Below are 19929 nucleotides of genomic sequence, written 5' to 3'. Positions count from 1 at the left end.
GGTGGGGAGGTTGGGGTGGATGAGCTCTGAGGTGCCTTCCAAGCTGAGCTGTTCTAGGGTTCTCTTCAATGTCTTGTCCCTTGTAGCTTGCCCTCCTCAGCTGGCAAACTCTCCCAGCTGTGCTCTGCTCAGACCCTGTAAGATCTGGGGAGGAGGCACAGAAAGTTGGAGGGTGTGTAGGTGTGTTTGAGCTGGAAGCAGAGGCCAGGAGGTTGCAGCTGGTAGAGCTGTGGCAAGTCTCTAGCTTTGGACTGTGTAAGCTGAGAGAGATCATACTGGGGCTTTGCTCTCTGCTGCCCTGATGTGATGAAATGAGAACCACAGAATGGGAGGGGTTGGAAGGGACCTCCAGAGATCATCCAGACCAAAGCCCCTTGCTCCAGCCAGGAAAGCATCCCAGAGGGGGTTGGAAGCTCTCCACACCAGGAGACTCCACAACCTCTCTGGGCAGCCTGCTCCAGGCCTCCAGCACCCTCACACCAAGCAAGTTTCTCCTCCTCTTCAGGTGGAGCCTCCTGGGTTCCAGCTTGTCCCTGTTGTTCCTGGTCCTGTCACTGGGCATCACCAACCAGAGCCTGGCACCTTCCTCCTGACCCCCACCCCTCAGCTATTGATAGACATTGATCAGATCCCCTCTCAGCCTTCTCTTCTCCAGCCTAAACAGCCCCAGGGCTCTCAGCCTTCCTCCACAGCAGTCCCTTCAGCATCCTCTGAGCCTCTGTTGGACTCCCTCCAGCAGATCCCTGTCCCTCTTGCTTTGGGTTTAGGGAGATGAAGCTCCTCTTGCTTTCACTCACTGAGGCTCTGAAGAGGCAAAGGCTCAGTGTTGTGTTGGAATTGAGCTGTCCCACACTCTCCTGTGAGCCTGTGGCCATCTGCTCCCTTCAAGGCTTCAGGCTGGGGTCCTGAAAAGGGCTGAGTCAGCAGCTAGCAGGAGCCTGCCTTCCAGCCTTAAGTTACACATTAATGTGGTGATGGAGAATTGTCTCATGGCCTCAACTGCAGGCTGGGGAGCCAGCAGACCCACAGTATTTTCCTACCCTCTCCACTGACTCAATCTGATAGGTTTTTAATGGTCTGTCTTGGATTCTTTTGAATGGGGAGACCAAAATGTGTGCTTTTAGGATGACATCATTCATAAGTCTGGAGGCTGCTACAGAGGGGGAGAGAGAGTGTGAGGGGAGGAATGAGCTCTCCAAGAGAGGCAACAGCCACCAGAAGCCAAGCAGCCTGCCAGGCTGAGCTTCAGTTTGGCCTTAGAATGTTCAGCCTTGTGCAGCTTGCTCTGAGGTGGGGGCTAAGCAGAGGATCCCCTCCCTGCCCCTGCTGCCCACACTGCTGGGGATCAGGCCAGGACAGGCTGGGGCTGGGCTGGCAGCACTTGGTGCTGGCTCCTGTCCAGCTTTTTGCACCCCCAAGTCAATCATAGAATCAAGCAGGTTGGAAAAGACCTCAGAGATCATCAAGTCCAAGCTATCCCCTAACACCTCCTGACAACCAAACCTTGGCTTCAAGTGCCACATCCAAGCCTTGATTGAACACCTCCAGGGCTGGGGACTCCACCACCTCCCTGGGCAGCACAGCCCAGTGGGCAGTTCCTCTTTCTGGGAAGAACTTTCTCCTCACCTCCAGCCTAAACTTCCCCTGGCACAGCTTGAGACTGTGTCCTCTTGTTCTGGTGCTGCTTGCCTCAGAGAAGAGACCAACCCCCACCTGGCTCCAACCTCCCTGCAGGGAGTTGGAGAGAGCAAGAAGGTCTCCCCTGAGCCTCCTCTCCTCCAGGCTAAGCAACCCCAGCTCCCTCAGCCTCTTCTCATAGGCAAGCCCAGTACCTGCCATGGGAGGAGGGGCTGAGAGCTGGGTTTGTGCAGCCTGGAGAAGAGAAGGCTCAGGGAAGACCTTATTGCCATGGAGCAGGACATGAAGGGAGGCTGCCAGGAGGATGGAGATTCCCTTCTGACAAGGAGTCCCATGGAGAAGGCAGGGAAGGGGTGATGGGGACAAGTTGCTGCCTGGGAGTTTCCCATTGGAATCCAGGAGAAAATGTATCACCTTGGCCATTGGAATCCTCTCCCAAGAGAAGCAGTGGAGTCCCCCCTACAGTGGTCACTTTTCAGCTTGCCAGGCTGCTGGGCCAGCTCATTGCCACCTTAGGAAGGTTGGAGCAGATGATCTCCTCTCCACAAGCCCTGTGAGGAGAGGCTGAGGGAGCTGGGGTTGCTTAGCCTGGAGAAGAGGAGGCTCAGGGGAGACCTTCTTGCTCTCTCCAACTCCCTGAAGGGAGGTTGGAGCCAGGAAGGGGTTGGTCTCTTCTCCCAGGCAGCCAGCACCAGAACAAGAGGACACAGTCTCAAGCTGTGCCAGGGGAAGTTCAGGCTGGAGGGGAGGAGAAAGTAGTTCACAGAGAGAGTCATTTGTCATTGGAATGTGCTGCCCAGGGAGGTGGTGGAGTCCCCATCCCTGGAGGGGTTCCAGAGGGGATTGGATGTGGCACTTGGTGCCATGGTTTAGTCATGAGCTCTGTGGTGCCAGGTTGGACTGGATGACCTTTGAGGTCTCTTCCAACCTTGGTGATACTGTGCAAGCACAGAGCCACCAGCCCTTCCTACCCTTTGACCTTCACAAGTTCCTCCTGACTCAAACACAAATGGTAGAGGCTGGAAGGAACCTTCAGAGATTGAGTCCAACCTCCCCCTGCCAGAGCAGGGCACACAGGAATGCATCCAGGTGGGGCTGGAAGCTCTCCACACCAGGAGACTCCACTACCTCCCTGGGCAGCCTGCTCCAGGCCTCCAGCACCCTCACACCAAACAACTTTCTCCCAGAGAGAGTTGCTGGCCACTGGGATGTGCTGCCCAGGGAGGTGGTGGAGTCCCCACCCCTGGAGGTGTTCAAGAGGGGATTGGATGTGGTGCTTGGAGCCATGGTTTAGTTGTCAGGAGGTGTTGGGTGCCAGGTTGGACTTGCTGATCTCTGAGGTCTTTTCCCACCTTCTTGATTCTGTGATCCTTGGGGTGCCTTCCAGCCTGGCATCCTGTGTTGCTGCATGCCTGGCTTCAAATTCCACAGGGCTGTGCTGCTCCTGACGTTGTGCCTTCAGTCTTGAATGGTCTCTCTGAAGCCACCTCAATAAACAAGAGCTCTGGGGATGGGAGGTGTTCTTTCTGGGGCCATGTGAGCACTGTGCAGGCTTTGTCTCTCCATGGCTGAAGTGTGGAACTATTTTGGAGCAGATGGTAACACGACCTGGAGGGGGGGGTGGGGGGGGTGGGAGGGAGGAAAACCCAGGCTGTGGCTGCTAGAGCACACTGCAGGGTTGTCTCCTGAAGCAAGGCAGGCTTCTGATCCTAGGGAGAGAGCCTCTGGGATTCCCTTCTGCAGGTGGAATTGGGACCAGGAGGGAGGTTTTTCCCAGTGTCTTTCAACAGGGCTTAAAAGGTCTGGACCCTCAGGTTGTCCCTCCTGATAAAGATGATGTAAGGAGGACAGGGAGCTCTTGGAGCAGGTCCAGAGGAGGCCACAAAGATGAGCAGAGGGCTGGAGAGCCTCTCCTCCTGGGGCCAGGCTGGGAGGGTTGGAGTTTGTTCAGCCTGGAGAAGAGAAGGCTCCAGGGAGACCTCAGAGCAGCCTCCCAGTACCTGAAGGAGGCTCCAGGAGAGCTGGGGAGGGACTTTGGATTAGGGGTTGTAGGGACAGGACAAGAAGCAATGGACTGAAGCTTGAGGAGGGCAGGTTGAGACTGGAGATGAGGAAGAAGTTCTTCCCAGTGAGGGTGGGGAGAGTCTGGCACAGGTTGCCCAGGGGAGGCTGTGGATGCTCCCTCCCTGGAGGTGTGCTCAGGGCCAGGCTGGATGGGGCTGGGAGCAGCCTGGGCTGGCAGGAGGCCACTTACAAGTCTCAATCTCCTTGTGAAAGTAGGAGGGGATTCCATTGTGTCCTGCTGTGATTTGAACCAAGGTTTGCTGGAGCTTGCTGGAGGACACTGAGCTGCTGGGTTCCCAGAGGCTGGGGAAGATCCAACTGTTAGCACTTGAGATCTGGAGACTTTTATCCTGCAAACCAAAACCCAACCCAATCCAACAACAACAACAACAAGCAGCAGCAGCAGCATTATTTTCCAGCTGAAATCATTTAGCACATGGAGCAAAACTCACAAATGGTTTCAGTGTGGTGTTCTGTTGTTGGGGTTTGGGATGGGGTTGGTTGGTTGGTTGGTTTGTTTGGGGTTGGGTTGGTTGTGTTTTGGTCCACTTTGTTCATCCATTCCACAAGAAGTAGTTGGCTTTGACCCTGGGGGCTGCCCCTGCCCCTGGGGGCTGCCCCTGCCCCTGGGGGGCTGCCCCTGCCTCAGCCAGAGTGTTTGGACTCAGTGACCTCACAGAATAGATCTGGTTGGCAGAGACCTCCAAGCTCATCCAGTCCAACCCTTGACCCAGCCCCGAAGGCTCAACCCTAAACCATGTCCCTAAGCACCAGGTCCCCAGGCTGCTTGACCACCCCCAGGGATGGGGACTCCACCACTGCCCTGGGCAGACCATTCCAGTGTTTGAGAAGCCTCTCTGTGAAGAAACATTTCCTAGCCTCCAGCCTGAACCTCCCCTGGGGCAGCTTGGAAGCATTTCCTCTGCCCCTGCCTCTTGCCACCCAGGAGCAGAGGCTGCCCCCTCCTAGCTCCAACCTCCCTCAGGGACATGTAGAAAGCAATGAGGTCTCCCCTCAGCCTCCTCTTCTCCAGCCTGGACACCCCCAGCTCCCTCAGCTGATCCTCACAGGTCAGAAGGGAGCTCTGGAGGCCGTTCTGTGATGCAGGCAGCACAGGACAGAGTCTCTTCCCCTGCTGAAGCAAGAGCTCTAAAATCACATCAACCTCACGCTTCACTCAACCTTCTCTTCCATTTCAGGACCTCCCTGCACTGACCAGCAGCTGCTAGCAAGAGGATTTGGCTCTGAGCACCGTGAGCACTGAGCATGGAGCCACTGCTGGGCTTTCCCCACGACCACTGCTTCCTCTTGCTCCTCTTCGTCTCCCTGAGCCCGCCGGGCTTCGCCCAGTACGAGCACTGGCCTTACCTCCCTGGCTACCCTGAGCCGCCCCCACAGGTGTACCAACCCCCCCAGAGACCAGCAGACGTCCCCAAGATCCAGCTGAGGCTGGCAGGGCAGAAGAGGAAGCACAATGAAGGCAGGGTGGAGGTGTTCTACAACGGGGAGTGGGGCACAGTGTGCGACGACGACTTCTCCATCCACGCCGCGCACGTGGTCTGCAGGGAGCTGGGCTACGTGGAGGCTGTCTCCTGGCTACCCAGCTCCAAGTATGGCAAAGGAGAAGGTAAAGTCACTCCAGAGCAGTAGTGTGGGCACCAGCTGGCTCTCCAAGCCTTCTCCCAGGTTGCCCAGGGAGGTGGTGGAAGCCTCCTGCCTGGAGGTGTTTGCAGCCAGGCTGGATGTGGCTGTGAGCAACCTGCTGTGGTGTGAGGTGTCCCTGGCCATGGCAGGGGGGCTGGAACTGGCTGAGCCTTGAGGTCCCTTCCAGCCCTGACAATTCTATGGTTCTGTGATCCTTCACACACACACACACAGAATCAACCAGGTTGGAAAAGACCTCAGAGACCATAGAATCCCAGAACTGGCAGGGTTGGAAGGGACCTCAAGGATCAGCCAGTTCCAACCCCCCTGCCACAGGCAGGAACTCCTCCATCACAGCAGGTTGCTCAGTGATCATCAAGTCCAATCTATTACCTAATCCAACCAATCACCCAACACCTCCTGACAACCAAACCATGGCACCAAGTGCCACATCCAATCCCCTCTTGAACACCTCCAGGGCTGGGGACTCCACCACCTCCCTGGGCAGCACATCCCAGTAGCCAATTCCTCTTGCTGGGAAGAACATTTTCCTCACCTCCAGCCTAAACTTCCCCTGGCACAGCTTGAGATTGTGTCCTCTTGTTCTGGTGCTGGCTGCCTGGGAGAAGAGACCAACCCCCACCTGGCAACAACCTCCCTTCAGGGAGTTGGAGAGAGCAAGAAGTTCTCCCCTGAGCCTCCTCTTCTCCAGGCTAAGCAACCCCAGCTCCCTCAGCCTCTCCTCACAGGGCTGTGCTCCAGACCCCTCCCCAGCCTCCTTGCCCTTCTCTGGACACCTTCAAGTCTCTCAATGTCCTTCTTAAACTGAGGAGCCCAGAACTGGACACAGGACTCCAGGTGTGGCCTAACCAGTGCTGAGCACAGGGCACAATGACCTCCCTGCTCCTGCTGGCCACACTGCTCCTGCTGCAGGCCAGGATGCCCTTGGCCCTCTTGGCCCCCTGGGCACACTGCTGATCTAATTCGAGGTGGAAGGGAGGTTTGAGGGTGGCAAAACTGAGCAGAGGCCTGGAGCATCCTTTCCAGGCTGGGGATTCTGCTCCTCTGCTGTGCTCTGCTGGGGCCAGATCTGGAGTCCCACAGCACAGACAGGGACCTGCTGAAGAGGGTCCAGAGGAGGCCACAGCAATGCTGGGAGGGCTGGAAGGGCTCTGCTGTGAGGCCAGGCTGGGAGAGTTGGGGTTGTTCAACCTGGAGAAGAGAAGGTTCCAGGGTGAAGGAGACCTTCTGGTGGCCTTTCAGTCCCTGAAGGGGCTACAAGAATGCTGGAGAGAGACTTTTGTTACAGGGGTGGGTAGTGATAGGACAAGGGGCAGGAACTAGAGCAGGGGGGATTTAGGTTGGACATCAGGAGGAAGTTCTGGACTGTGAGGGTGGTAGAACACTGGAACAGGTTGTGCAGGGATGTGGTTGAGGTCCCAGCCCTAGGGACATTCAAGGTCAGGGTTGGTGAGGTTCTGAGCAACCTGCTCTAGTTGGGGATGTCCCTGCTGCCTGCAGGGGGGTTGGACAAGAGGACCTTTAAGGTCCCTTCCAACCCAAACCACTCTATGGAGTTGTGGGCACAGTCAGGAAGCTCCAGGAGGTGGCAAATGTTTGTCAGCAGCATTTCAGGGGACTTAACTCCCTTCTTGTCTGCTGCTAGCTAAATGTTGACCTATGGAGATGCCAACACTGAAGCCTGGCAGGCTGGTGGAAGCCACAGCCAGGCTGTTTGCACTGCAGCAGGGGCTGTGTGTGTCTGTCACTTAGCACCACTCAGTGCTCACACCTATAAAGCTGCCCATAAAAGAAGTGTGAGCAGGGACTTGGCTGGAAGGGGAAGCCTTCAGTGCTGGGCCAAGCTGTGGGCTTTGGCTCTTGGAGGGGAGAGAGGAGGAGGTTTCAAAGTGAGAGAGAGAGGCCATGGCATTTGAAAGCCAAGCAGAAGCAGGTTGCTATGGGATTTAAGCCCTGGAGTTGAGTTGAAGACCTGGGAGTGCTGCTGGGCAGCAAGCTCTGCATGGGCCAGCAGTGTGCCCTTGGGGCCCAGAGAGCCAACAGTCTGCTGGGGTGCAGCAGGGAAAGTGTGGCCAGCAGGGCTGGGGAGGTTCTGCTGCTCCTCTGCTCTGCCCTGCTGAGACCACAGCTGCAATGCTGTGTCCAGTTTGGGGCTCCCCAGCTCAAGAGGGACAGAGACCTGCTGGAGAGAGCCCAGGGGAGGCTCTGGCGATGCTGAAGGGACTGGAACAGCTCTGCTGTGGAGAGAGACTGAGAGCCCTGGGGGTGGAGATTAGAAGGCTGAGAGGGGATCTGATCAATGTCTATCAATAGCTGAGAAGTGGGTGGGGGTCAGGAGGAAGGTGCCAGGCTCTGGTTGGTGATGCCCAGTGCCAGGACAAGGAACAACAGCGACAAGTTGGAACCTAGGAAGCTCCACCTGAAGAGGAGGAGAAAGTTGTTTGGTGTGAGGGTGCTGGAGGCCTGGAGCAGGCTGCCCAGAGAGGTTGTGGAGTCTCCTGGTGTGGAGACTTTCCAAACCCACCTGGATGTGTTCCTGTGTGACCTGCCCTGGGTAATGTTGATCTCTGGAGGTCCCTTCCAAGCCCTAACATTCTGTGACTAATGGAAGAGTCTTCTCTGCTGGATAAACATCAAGGGGCAGGGCTGGGTTGGCCACTCAGCAAGTGCCAAACACTGCCCATGAATGGATGGATTGGAGTTTGAGGAGGGCAGATTGAGACTGGAGACTAGGAAGAAATTCTTCCTGGTGAGGGTGGGGAGACCCTGGCAGAGGCTGCCCAGGGAGGCTGTGGATGTCCCCCTCTGGAGGTGTTCAAAGCCAGGCTGGATGAGGCCTTGAGCAGCCTGGGCTGGTGGGAGGTGTCCCTGCCCATGGCAGGGGGGTTGGAACTGGCTGAGGTTTAAGATCCTTTCCAACCCAACCCATTCTATGAATCTCTGCAACTGCAGCTGGCAGTTAGTTGTCAAAGCCTCTAGGCTGGAGGAGGCTCCAATCAGTGGAGGTTTGTTAAAGCTTGGGCAGGAATCAAAGCTCAGGGCTTGAATCAAAGCTTTGAGCTGTCTCCTGTGGGAGACTGAATGAGGGATTGAGAGATGATGCAAAGAGAAGCCTTAAATACAGGGGGGATAGTTTGGTCAGCATGATCAGGGGGCAGGATCTAATCAGCCAAGCTGAGGGGACCTGGTGACACTGTGGGCTCTGAAGTGGCTGTCATCAGAGGGAGCCTTAGGCTGGAGGTGAGGAAAAAGCTCTTCCCAGAGACAGTTGTTAGCCACTGGAATGTGCTGCCCAGGGAGGTGGTGGAGTCCCCACCCCTGGAGGTGTTCAAGAGGGGATTGGATGTGGCACTTGGTGCCATGGTTTAGTTAGTCAGGAGGGGTTGGGTGACAGCTTGGACTTGCTGATCTCTGAGGTCTTTTCCAAACTGACTGATTCTGTAAGTCACTTTTCTCCCCCATCAGCAGGGCTGCAGCACAGGGCTGCAGCACAGAGCTGCTTCAGCCTGCTGCTGAGGTTCTCATTTCCATGCAGGTAAGGGAGAGGGAAAGCTGTGGGGCAGATCTGCCTCCAGTTACTACTTGGTGGTTCATCCCAAGCAGTGTGGCCAGCAGGTTGAGAGAGGGGATCCTGCCCCTCTGCTCTGCTCTGGGGAGACCTCACCTGCAGGGCTGTGTCCAGCTATGAGGCCCCCAATGCAAGAGAGATCCTGAGCTGATGGAGAGGGTCTGGAGGAGGTCACCAGGATGAGCAGAGGCTGGAGAATTTCCTATGGGGACAGGCTGGGAGAGTTGGGCTGTTCAGCCTGGAGAAGAGAAGGCTCCAGGCAGACCTGAGAGCTGCATTTCAGTATCTGCAGGGGAGCTACAGGCAGGCTGGGGAGGGACTGTTCAGAAGGGACTGTGGGGATAGGATGAGAGGCAAGGGTTTGGTACTGGAGCAGGGCAGAGTTAGGTTGGACATCAGGAGGAAGCTCTGCACAGTGAGGCTGGGGAGACACTCCCTTGGGGCAGCAGGAAGGGATGGAAGGAGACCTGAAGAGGCCAGAGGCAGGTTGGTACTCCCTTGGGGCAGCAGGGAGGTGGTGGAAGGAGACCTGAAAAGGCCAGAGGCAGGTTGGCATTCCCTTGGGGCAGCAGGAAGGGGTGGAAGGAGACCTGAAGAGGCCAGAGGCAGGTTGGTATTCCCTTGGGGCAGCAGGAAGGGATGGAAGGAGACCTGAAAAGGCCAGAGGCAGGTTGGTATTCCCTTGGGGCAGCAGGAAGGGATGGAAGGAGACCTGAAAAGGCCAGAGGCAGGTTGGTACTCCCTTGGGGCAGCAGGGAGGTGGTGGAAGCCTCATCCCTGGAGGTGTTTGCAGCCAGGCTGGCTGTGGCTGTGAGCAACCTGCTGTGGTGTGAGGTGTCCCTGCCCATGGCAGGGGGGTTGGAACTGGCTGAGCCTTGAGGTCCCTTCCAGCCCTGACAGTTCTATGATTCTATGATATGGCCCTGGGCAGCCTGCTCTAGCTGGAGGTGTCCCTGCTGCCTGCAGGGGGCTTGGACAAGGTGACCTTTGAGGGGTCCCTTCCAACCTGATGCCATCTGGGAACCTTCCTTAGCTGTTTCGCTCAGGTCACCTCTTCCCCTTGCCCAGCAAGAGCACAGCAGCCTCTCTTGCTCTCAGTACAAGCCAGGTTGAGCCCCTGGTTGTGAGTCTCAGTTCAGCTTGTCTTTTTGCCCTTCAGGGAGAATTTGGATGGACAATGTCCACTGCACTGGCAAGGAGACCACCCTGGCAGCCTGCACCTCCAATGGCTGGGGAGTCACCGACTGCAAGCACACCGAAGACGTGGGAGTGGTCTGCAGTGAGAAGAGGATCCCTGGCTTCAAGTTTGACAGCTCCCTGCTTAACCAAATAGAGGTAAAACCTCCTCCAAAAAGCTGCAGGGTGCTGCTCAAGAGCCTTCTGGGGGCAGCCTGCTACTAGCGGTGTCCCCCAGGGATCAGTGCTGGGCCCCAGCCTGTTCAGTATCTTCATTGATGATCTGGAGGAGGGGATTGAGGCAGTCAGCAGTAAGTTTGCAGATGACACCAAGCTGGGGGCAGGAGTTGATCTGTTAGAGGGTAGGAGAGCTCTGCAGAGGGACCTTGCCAGGCTGGGCAGATGGGCAGAGTCCAACAGGATGGCACTGAACAAGTCCAAGTGCCAGGGGCTGCACTGTGGCCACAGCAACCCCAGGCAGTGCTACAGGCTGGGGTCAGAGTGGCTGAGAGCAGCCAGGCAGAAAGGGACCTGGGGGTGCTGAATGAGAGCAGCTGAACATGAGCCAGCAGTGTGCCCAGGGGGCCAAGAAGGCCAAGGGCATCCTGGCCTGAGTCAGGAGCAGTGTGGCCAGCAGGAGCAGGGAAGTCATTGTGCCCTGTGCTCAGCACTGGTTAGGCCACACCTGGAGTCCTGTGTCCAGTTCTGGGCTCCTCAGGTTAGGAAAGATGTTGAGATGCTGGAAGGTGTCCAGAGAAGGGCAACAAAGCTGGGGAGGGGTCTGGGGCACAGCCCTGTGAGGAGAGGCTGAGGGAGCTGGGGTTGCTTAGCCTGGAGAAGAGGAGGCTCAGGGGAGACCTTCTTGCTCTCTGCAACTCCCTGAAGGGAGGTTGGAGCCAGGTGGGGGTTGGGCTCTTCTCCCAGGCAGGCAATCAGCACCAGAACAAGAGGACACAGCCTCCAGCTGTGCCAGGGGAGGTTCAGGCTGGATGTTAGGAAGAAGTTCTTACCAGAAAGAGAGATTGGCCACTGGGAGGTGGTGGAGTCACCATCCCAGGAGGTGTTTAGGAGGAGCCTGGATGAGGCACTTGGTGCCATGGTTTATTGATCAGATGGTGCTGGGGGATAGGTTGGACTGGAGGATCTTTCAGGTCTTTTCCAACCTGCTCTGTTCTACTCTGTTCTGTTCCATGGGGAGCTGCAAGCTGCTCAAAGTGAACCTTTGACTCTTCTTAGATAGATGCTGGGCAACTTCCCTATTTCAGTTTCAGCTGACCCCAGAGCACTGTGTGTCAAAGAACTAGAGAGAGGGTTTCATACAGCATGAGAATCAAGGGGGAGGAGATGGGTTCCTGCTGCTCTGCAATGGGTTGTCTATGTGGAAAGTGTGTCCAGAGAAGGGCAAGGAAGCTGGGGAAGGGTCTAGAGGAGAGGGCTGGGGAGAGGCAGCTGAGGGAGCTGGGGAAGGGTCTAGAGAACAGGGCTGGGGAGAGGCAGCTGAGGGAGCTGGGGAAGGGTCTAGAGAACAGGGCTGGGGAGAGGCAGCTGAGGGAAGGGTCTAGAGAACAGGGCTGGGGAGAGGCAGCTGAGGGAGCTGGGGGGCTGGAGAACAGGGCTGGGGAGAGGCAGCTGAGACACCTGAGGGTGTTAAGCCTGGAGAAAAGGAGTCTGAGGGGACACCACCTGGCTCTCTACAGCTCCCTGAAAGGAGGTTGGAGCCAGCTGGGGGTGAGTTTCTTCTCCCAGGTAGCTCAGTAACCAGCAGTAGGATGAGAAGGAAACAGCCTCAGGCTGTGCCAGGGGAGGTTTAGGTTAGATATTAGGAGAAACATCACTGGAAAAGTGGTTAAGGCCTGGAAGGGGCTGCCCAGGGAAGTGGTGGAATCAGCATCCCTGGAGGTGTTCAGAACACCAGAGATGTGGTGCTGAGGGCCATGGCTCAGTGGTGGACTGGGCAGTGTCAGGTCAGCAGTTGGCCTCGATGGACCTGGAGGTCTCCTCTGTTCTCTGCCTTGCTTCCCTTGGCTCTGGAGGGAAGGGAGGGATCCTGAGCTGCCTCTGTCAATGGCCCTGTTGTTGCTCATGGAACATCAGGGATGGCTTTGGCAGCCATGTGCTTCCCCCAGGCCACAGGGAAGCCTCAAGGCAGAGGCCTGGGAAGAAAAGATGCTTCAGTCTAGACTGAGATGCTTCAGAAATGAATCATGAAGGCTCTGGGCTCTGCTGTTCCATTAGCTAAGCTCTGGAGGCTGACTGATGAGCTGAGCACATGAGGTGATGGAGGGCTAACTTGTGCTGGGGGGGTGGTGGTGGTGGGGAAGATTTATCTTCACATAGAAGGAAAATGAATCATGAAAGCCAAGCAGCTCATGCAGCAGGAGCCTGACTCACCCCCCAGGGCTCTCAGGAGACATTGGGGTGAGAGAGGTCTTGGTCCCCACAGCCTGCAAGCTGTGTGTGGATGAGGACACAGCCACTGATGGGACAAGCAACTGCTTCCACTCATTGCTTGAGGGCCCCTGCAGCAGCACAGGCTGGGAGGGGATCTGCTGGAGAGCAGCCCCAAGGAGAAGGAGCTGGCAGTGCTGCTGGGCAGCAAGGGCTGCAGGGCACAGCAATGTGCCCTGGGGGCCAAGAAGGCCAAGGGGGTGCTGGGGGCATTCAGAGGAGTGTGGCCAGCAGGGCCAGGGAGCTTCTCCTCCCCCTCTGCTCTGCCCTGCTGAGGCCACACCTGGAACATTGCATCCAGCTCTGGGCTCCCCAGTTGAGCAGGGACAGGGAGCTGCTGGAGAGAGTCCAAGGGAGGGCTGCAAGGCTGCTGAAGGGACTGCAGCAGTGCCTGGGGAGGAGAGGCTGAGAGCCCTGGGGGTGCTGAGTGTGGAGAGGAGAAGGCTGAGAGGGATCTGATCAATGTCTCTCAAGAGCTGAGGGCTGGGGGGCAGGAGGGAGGGGACAGGCTCTGCTCAGCTGCACCCTGGCACAGGCCAAGGGGCAAGGGATGGAAAGTGCAGCCCAGGAGGTTGCAGCTCAGCAGGAGGAGGAACTTCTGCCCTGGGAGGCTGCCAGAGGCCTGGAGCAGGCTGCCCAGAGAGGTTGTGGAGTCTCCTTGTGTGGAGCCTTTGCAGCCCTGTCTGGATGTGTTCCTGTGTGCCCTGGGCTGGGTTCTCTGCTCCTGCTCCGGCAGGGGGCTTGGACTCCATCTTCAAAAGTCTCTTCCAACCCTTAACATCCTCTGAGCCTAAGAGCTTGAAGTAGCTGCACTAAGCTGAGAGCTGTCAGCCTGCCTGTCCCTTTGTCTTGGTGACAGAAAGCAGTCCCCCTCAGCTCTGTGGCCATGCCCCTGTGCTGGTCCCCTCTGCTAGCACTTCAGGAACCATTCAGTCCTCTGCTGCGGCCTTCTCCTCTCCAAAACCAGGCTGCTTTTATCTCCTGTCCCCCTAAGATCCCTGGCAGCTGAAGGGTTCTCCTTCTGCTGGCCTCCTTGCAGCAGGATGAAGGCTAAAGGTGATGAGCTGTAAATGTTTCAGATGCCATTGTGGAAGCACTTTGCAGTCACAGTTAGCTGTCAGATGCTTCAGCTCTCTCCTCCTCTCTCTGTCTCTCAGCCTTCCTCCCCCTGATCTTTGCCTTTACCTCATTAGCAGCTGGTGTGGCATAGTTGGAGGCAGAGATGCTGAGCAGGGTTACTCAGAGGGTCAGCAAGTCCAAACCAGGGGGGGGTCAGAAGGTTTGTGTGAACACAAGCTGAGTGTCTTTGCCCTCTCTAACATGCCTGGGAATGCTGTGTGTCATAGCTCACATTCAGCAGAGGAAACATCATCCTTTTGGACACTGCTGCCTTCTGCAGCCTGCCCCAAGTGATGTTTGCTCTTTGGAATGAGAGCTCAGGGGTTGAGGGGCCTGGGAATTGTCTCCTGAGCAGCAAAATGCTGTGGTCAGGTTCCTCCACCACCTGGTTGCCTTGGGTTGGAAGGGACCCTCCAAGGGCATCCACTCCAAGTCATTGGAAGGAGGTCTACAAACCCAACCCAAACAACCCAGTAACTATTTCCTGCAGAGCAAGTCAGGTCCAAGAGCCTCCAAAACAAATCCCTTTTGCAATTGGCAAAGCTAAGACATAGGTAAGGAAGTCCAAAATGTCCATTAGTATTAGAGAGGAAAAGCTCCTTAATGAAAGGAAGCTGCCAGGAGGCAAGGAAGGAAAGGAGAACCCTGGGGCTTGCTGCAGCCAACTGCATCAAACCACAGGGGCTGAGCCAGCAGCCAAGTGCCACACATCAGCTGGGCCATGGGACCACAAGAAGAGTGCTTGCAGAGGGAAGGAGAAGGTGGCTTGGTCCAGGAGAGGCATCAGCAGTGCTGCTGAGCACCCCCAGCCCAGCACACAGATTGCATGGGGTTGGCAGGGACCCTCCAAGGGCATCTTGCCCAACCCCCCTGCACTCAGCAGGGACATCTCCAACTGGAGCAGGCTGCCCAGGGGCACAGCAAGGCTGAGCTTGAATGTCTGCAGGGCTGGAGCCTCAAGCACCTCCCTGGGCAGCCTGTCCCAGTGTCTCCCCAGCCTCACTGTGCAGAACTTGCTCCTGATGTCCAACCTAACCCTGCCCTGCTCCAGCCTCAAACCACTGCTCCTTGTCCTACCCCCACAGCCCCTTCTGAACAGTCCCTCCCCAGCCTGCCTGTAGGTGCCCTTCAGATACTGAGATGCAGTTCTGAGGTCTCCCTGGAGCCTTCCCTTCTCCAGGCTGAGCAGCCCCAACTCTCCAAGCCTGTCCCCATGGCAGAGATCCTCCAGCAAGGGACACATCCAACTAGGCCAGGCTGCCCAGTGGCTGCCCCCAGTGCCACTGGCTTCAGCTATGGCCCTGAGGGAGCTACACCAGAACAGATTCCCCACTGAGCTCTCCAGGGGAAGATGTTTGAACCCTTAGGCTGCTTTTCAAACCAGGCTTTACTCAGAGCAGTCCTGGTTGGAGAGATGCAGAGAGCTGATTTATTCAATTGCAGCTCCCAGTGCTGCTTTCCCACACTAGTTAGTGACAACTCTGATGGTTCCCAAGTGGGTCTGGCTGCCTGCAGACTGCTGTTTGGACAGCCAGCAGATGAAGGGGAGCCAGCAGTGGCTGCAGTCAATGTGCTGGGTGCAGCCTGCTGAGCCCAGCCCCAGGAGCCTGTGAGTGTTGGGCCAGCAGCTGGGTACCAGGGAGATGTTAGCTCATGGTTGGGCTCAGAGCATCCTGAGGTCTTTTGCCAAGCAGCTGATGCTCTGGTTCTGTACTTGCCAACAGCTGTGGGTGTCAGGAGCGTGGCTGGGGAGGGAAGGGGCAGCCACCTTCTGCTTTCCAGGCTTCATGGTGGGCAAAGAATATGACCTGCCTGAACATGAGCCAGCAGTGTGCCCAGGGGGCCAAGAAGGCCAATGGCATCCTGGCCTGCAGCAGGAACAGTGTGGCCAGCAGGAGCAGGGAGGTCATTCTGCCCTGTGCTCAGCACTGGTTAGGCCACACCTGGAGTCCTGTGTCCAGTTCTGGGCTCCTCAGGTTAAGAAGGACATTGAGAGACTTGAAGGTGTCCAGAGAAGGGCAAGGAGGCTGGGGAGGGGTCTGGAGCACAGCCCTGTGAGGAGAGGCTGAGGGAGCTGGGGTTGCTTAGCCTGGAGAAGAGGAGGCTCAGGGGAGACCTCATTGCCCTCTACAACTACCTGAAAGGTGGCTGTAGCCAGGTGGGGGTTGGTCTCTTCTCCCAGGCAAGCAGCACCAGAACAAGAGGCCACAGTCTCAAGCTGTGCCAGGGGAGGTTTAGACTCGAGGTGAGGAGAAAGTTCTTCACTGAGAGAGTTGTTGGTCATTGGAATGTGCTGCCCAGGGAGGTGGTGGAGTCACCATCCCTGGAGGTGTTCAAGAGGGGATTGGATGTGGCACTTGGTGCCATGGTCTGGTCATGAGGTCTGTGTTGATAGGTTGGACTTGATGATCCTCGAGGTCATTTCCAACCTTAGTGATCCTATGATCCTGTGAAAGACTGTCACAGATTCATAGAGTGGGCTGAGTTGGAAGGCACCTTCGAGATCATCCAGTTCCAACCCCCTGCCGTGGGCAGGGACACAGAGTCAGAGAATCAGTAAGGTTGGAAAAGACCTCAGAGATCATCAAGTCCAACCTATTACCTATCCCCCAACACCTCCTGACAGCTAAACCATGGCTCCAAGGGCCACATCCAAGCCCTTTTTGAACACCTCCAGGGCTGGGGACTCCACCACCTCCCTGGGCAGCACATCCCAGTGGCCAATTCCTCTTCCTGAGAAGAACTTTCCCCTCACCTCCAGCCTAAACTTCCCCTGGCACAGCTTGAGACTGTGTCCTCTTGTTCTGGTGCTGGGTGCCTGGGAGAAGAGACCAACCCCACCTGGCTCCAACCTCCCTCTAGCCCAGGTTGCTCAAGGCCTCATCCAACCTGGCCTCAAACACCTCCAGGGAGGGAGCATCCATGCCTCCCTGGGCAGCCTGTCCCAGTGTCTCCCTGTCCTCACTCTAAAGAATTTTTCCCTCATCTCCTGTCCCAACCTCCCCTCTCCCAGCTCAAAGCCATTGTCTCTCATCCTGGCACTCCCAGCCCTTGCCAAAAGTCCCTCCCCAGCTCTCCTGGACCCCCTTAAGGTACTGGAAGGCTGCTCTCGGGTCTGCCTGGAGCCTTCTCTTCTCCAGGCTAAACAACCCCAACTCTCTCAGCCTGTCCCCATAGGGGAGGTTTTGCAGCCCCCTGGCCATCTCTGTGGCCTCCTCTGGACCCTCTGCAGCAGTTCAATGTCCCTCTTGTGCTGGGGGCACCAGAACTGCCCCTGTCGTGTGGCCACCTCAGAGGAAAATCCCAGCAGCAGAGGTCCCTTGGGCAGCCCACAGGACCCCAGCTCCTTCCTTAGCCTGTGCCATTCCAGAGCTCTTGGGAACCCCCCAGGCATGGGCAGCCAGCTGGTGACCAGGACAAGCTCAAGGTGGGGGTGGGAGGGCAAAGCAAAGCCAATAAGTTGGGATTCTGGGAGCACAGCCACAGCCCCCCTGGTGGAACCAGGCAGCTTAGGAGAGGCTTAGTGGCAGTGGCTCAGCAGCAGGGGGTGGGATTGTGAGCTGTGGGTGAGCAGCTGGCCAGGAGGACCTCAAAGGCCTCTTCGAGCCTCAACAGTTCTGTGATTTTATTGATTGATTTGATTTTTTTCTCCAGCTGGAGATTTGCCCTTGGCTGGAGCAGGGAGCAGCTCAGGCTGTTCCCACTGCCAGCAGCAGATGGTCCATCTGAAAGCCATCATTTTAGAGGAAGCCTTAAAAGACCCTTGTGGTGCTGAGCTCCCTGGGGGCTGCCAAGTGCTGCTGAGCATGACCAGGGGGAGCCAGCAGGTGGAAGCCAACCTCTGACTTCGTTGTGCTGGGGCTGGGGAGGGGGCTCCAGCTTGGGGGGGGGCTGTGCAGACTGATATTGGCTCCATCCTGGCCTTTGCTGCCTCAAATCTGCCAGGCAGAGGGTTGACACCCTCTTGAAAGCACCTTGAGAAGCCTCCAGCAGAGCTTGTTTGGATTGGCCAAGGTGCAGACCTCCAGCTCCCAGCTGGGAAAGGCTGCAGATAAGTAGCACAGGATGAAGCCTTCTGTCACCATAAAGCTCTGGGCCTCCCCCTGAGTGTGCTCAGGCAGATTGCTTCCCATCACAGCTCATATTTTAGGGCTTACATCCCAGCTCTTCCTGTCCTTGAGCCTTCCCACTCTCCCTGCCCTGCTGGGAAGGGGCAGTGCCTGACCCTGGCTTCTGTAAGGCAAGTTGCAGGTCACAGGCTCGGAGTGAAAGGTTCCAAGTCTGGAGATGAGTGAGGGAAAGAGCCCCAGGAGGGGAGCCACAGCCTGGAGTCAAAGCTGTGGTTTGTGTGCTCTTAAGTCCATGTCAGTGGCTTGGTGGCCAGCTTGGGTCTAACCATGATGGCAGAGGACTTGAGTCACTTCTGTTAGCTGTGGTGACTCTTGGAGGCACTTGGAGCTCTTGGGAGCTCAAGGGAGGTGCAGAGTCTCACTGTGTCATTTTTGAGTGCTCAGACCAGCTCACAAAGTGCTTGCTGGGACCCTCTGGTGGAGCTGGGGAGGAGCAGGCAGCAGCTGAGGGGCAGTGATGGAAGCTTCCCTGATGGAGCTGGGGAGGAGCAGGCAGCAGCTGAGGGGCAGTGATGGAAGCTTCAGTGATGGAGCTGGGGAGGAGCAGGCAGCAGCTGAGGGGCAGTGATGGAAGCTTCCCTGATGGAGCTGGGGAGGAGCAGGCAGCAGCTGAGGGGCAATAAACCAACTGGGATCTGCTGCTGGAACAGAGGATCTCTGAGCACAGGGAGCTCTCTGCTTGCCCCAGCTGAGCACTGGGTCTGTTCTTCAGGTGGGGCAGGGCAAGGCAGTGAGGGCAAAGAGCAGGTTCTAGGAGCTCAGTGACTCCTCTGCAAGCACAACTAAGTGGAGGAGCAGGGCTGGGAGCAGGATGTGTGCATCTAGACCCTCCTGAATCGTAGAACCAATAAGGTTGGAAGAGACCTCAAAGATCATCAAGTCCAACCTGTCACCCAACACCTCATGACTACTAAACCATGGCTCCCAGTGCCACATCCAATCCCCTCTTGGACACCTCCAGGGATGGTGACTCCCCCACCTCCCTGGGCAGCACATTCCCATGGCCACCAACTCTCTCTGGGAGCTGCACTCCTCCCTGCCTGCAAACAAAAGGTGTAAAACATTCAACAAGTCCAAGTGCCGAGTGCTGCACTTTGGCTACAGCAATCCAATGCAGAGCTATAGGCTGGGGTCGGAGTGGCTGAGAGCTGCCAAACAGAGAGGGACCTGGGGGTGCTGATCGACAGCCGCCTGAATATGAGCCAACAGTGTGCCCAGGTGGCCAAGAGGGCCAATGGCATCCTGGCCTGCATTAGGAATAGTGTGGCCAGCAGGAGCAGGGAGGTCATAGTGCCCTGTACTCTGCTTTGGTTAGGCCACACCTTGAGTACTGTGTCCAGTTCTGGGCCCCTCAGTTTAAGAAGGACATTGAGAGACTTGAGCGTGTCCAGAGAAGAGCAAGAAGGCTGGGGAGGGGTCTGGAGCACAGCCCTGTGAGGAGAGGCTGAGGGAGCTGGGGTTGCTTAGCCTGGAGAAGAGGAGGCTCAGGGGAGACCTCATTGCCCTCTACAACTACCTGAAGGGAGGTTGTAGCCAGGAAGGGGTTGGCCTCTTCTCCCAGGCAACCAGCACCAGAACAAGAGGACACAGTCTCAAGCTGCGCCAGGGGAGGTTTAGACTCGAGGTGAGGAGGAAGCTCTTCACTGAGCGAGTCATTCGTCATTGGAACGGGTTGCCCAGGGAGGTGGTGGAGTCATCGACCCTGGAGGCGTTCAAGGGGAGATTGGACGTGGCACTTGGTGCCATGGTCTAGGCATGGGGTCTGTGTTGATAGGTTGGACTCGATGATCCTCGAGGTCCTTTCCAACCTTAGTGATACTGTGATACTGTGATGCAATGGATGCAGGAGGTGCAGTCCAGCTGTTGGCCGTTCCTTGGCTTGCAGCTCACCAGCAGCTGGAAGCAGTGGGGGCTGGCTGGGCAGAGTGGGACCTGCCTGCAGGCTCCTTTGGAGGCTGCTGAGCCCTGCAGTGTCGATGTGTGCACAGCCCCAAATGTTTGCCCAAAGGCTTTGCAGGGTGCCAGAGGCTTTGGCATCAAACTGCTGGGATGTGTGCTCCCAGAGCCAGGAGCAGGGAATGCCACCTCCTGCTTTTCCAAACACTGCAAGGAGCCACTCTG

The 19929-nt window shown here is 57.0% G+C and overlaps 1 protein-coding gene across 4 annotated transcripts in view; it reads left to right on the top strand.

Moving 5' to 3' along the window:
* Positions 1-19929, top strand: part of LOXL2 (lysyl oxidase like 2) — an 86448-nt gene that overhangs the window by 17679 nt on the left and 48840 nt on the right. For all 4 annotated transcript variants that reach the window (XR_010989548.1, XR_010989547.1, XM_068156466.1 and 1 more), the window contains 2 exons: positions 4902-5329; positions 10095-10270. Coding sequence is in view for 2 of the 4 variants with exons in the window: in XM_068156466.1 (XP_068012567.1) it covers positions 4969-5329; positions 10095-10270 (537 nt within the window). In the remaining 2 variants the exon portion in view is untranslated. The remainder of the gene's footprint in view (positions 1-4901; positions 5330-10094; positions 10271-19929) is intronic.

This window comes from Melanerpes formicivorus, unplaced genomic scaffold (genome assembly GCF_026170545.1).
Source record: "Melanerpes formicivorus ecotype bairdi unplaced genomic scaffold, bMelFor1.0.p_v2 SCAF_34, whole genome shotgun sequence".
NCBI lineage: Eukaryota > Metazoa > Chordata > Aves > Piciformes > Picidae > Melanerpes > Melanerpes formicivorus.
This window is presented reverse-complemented; position numbering and strand designations above follow the sequence as displayed.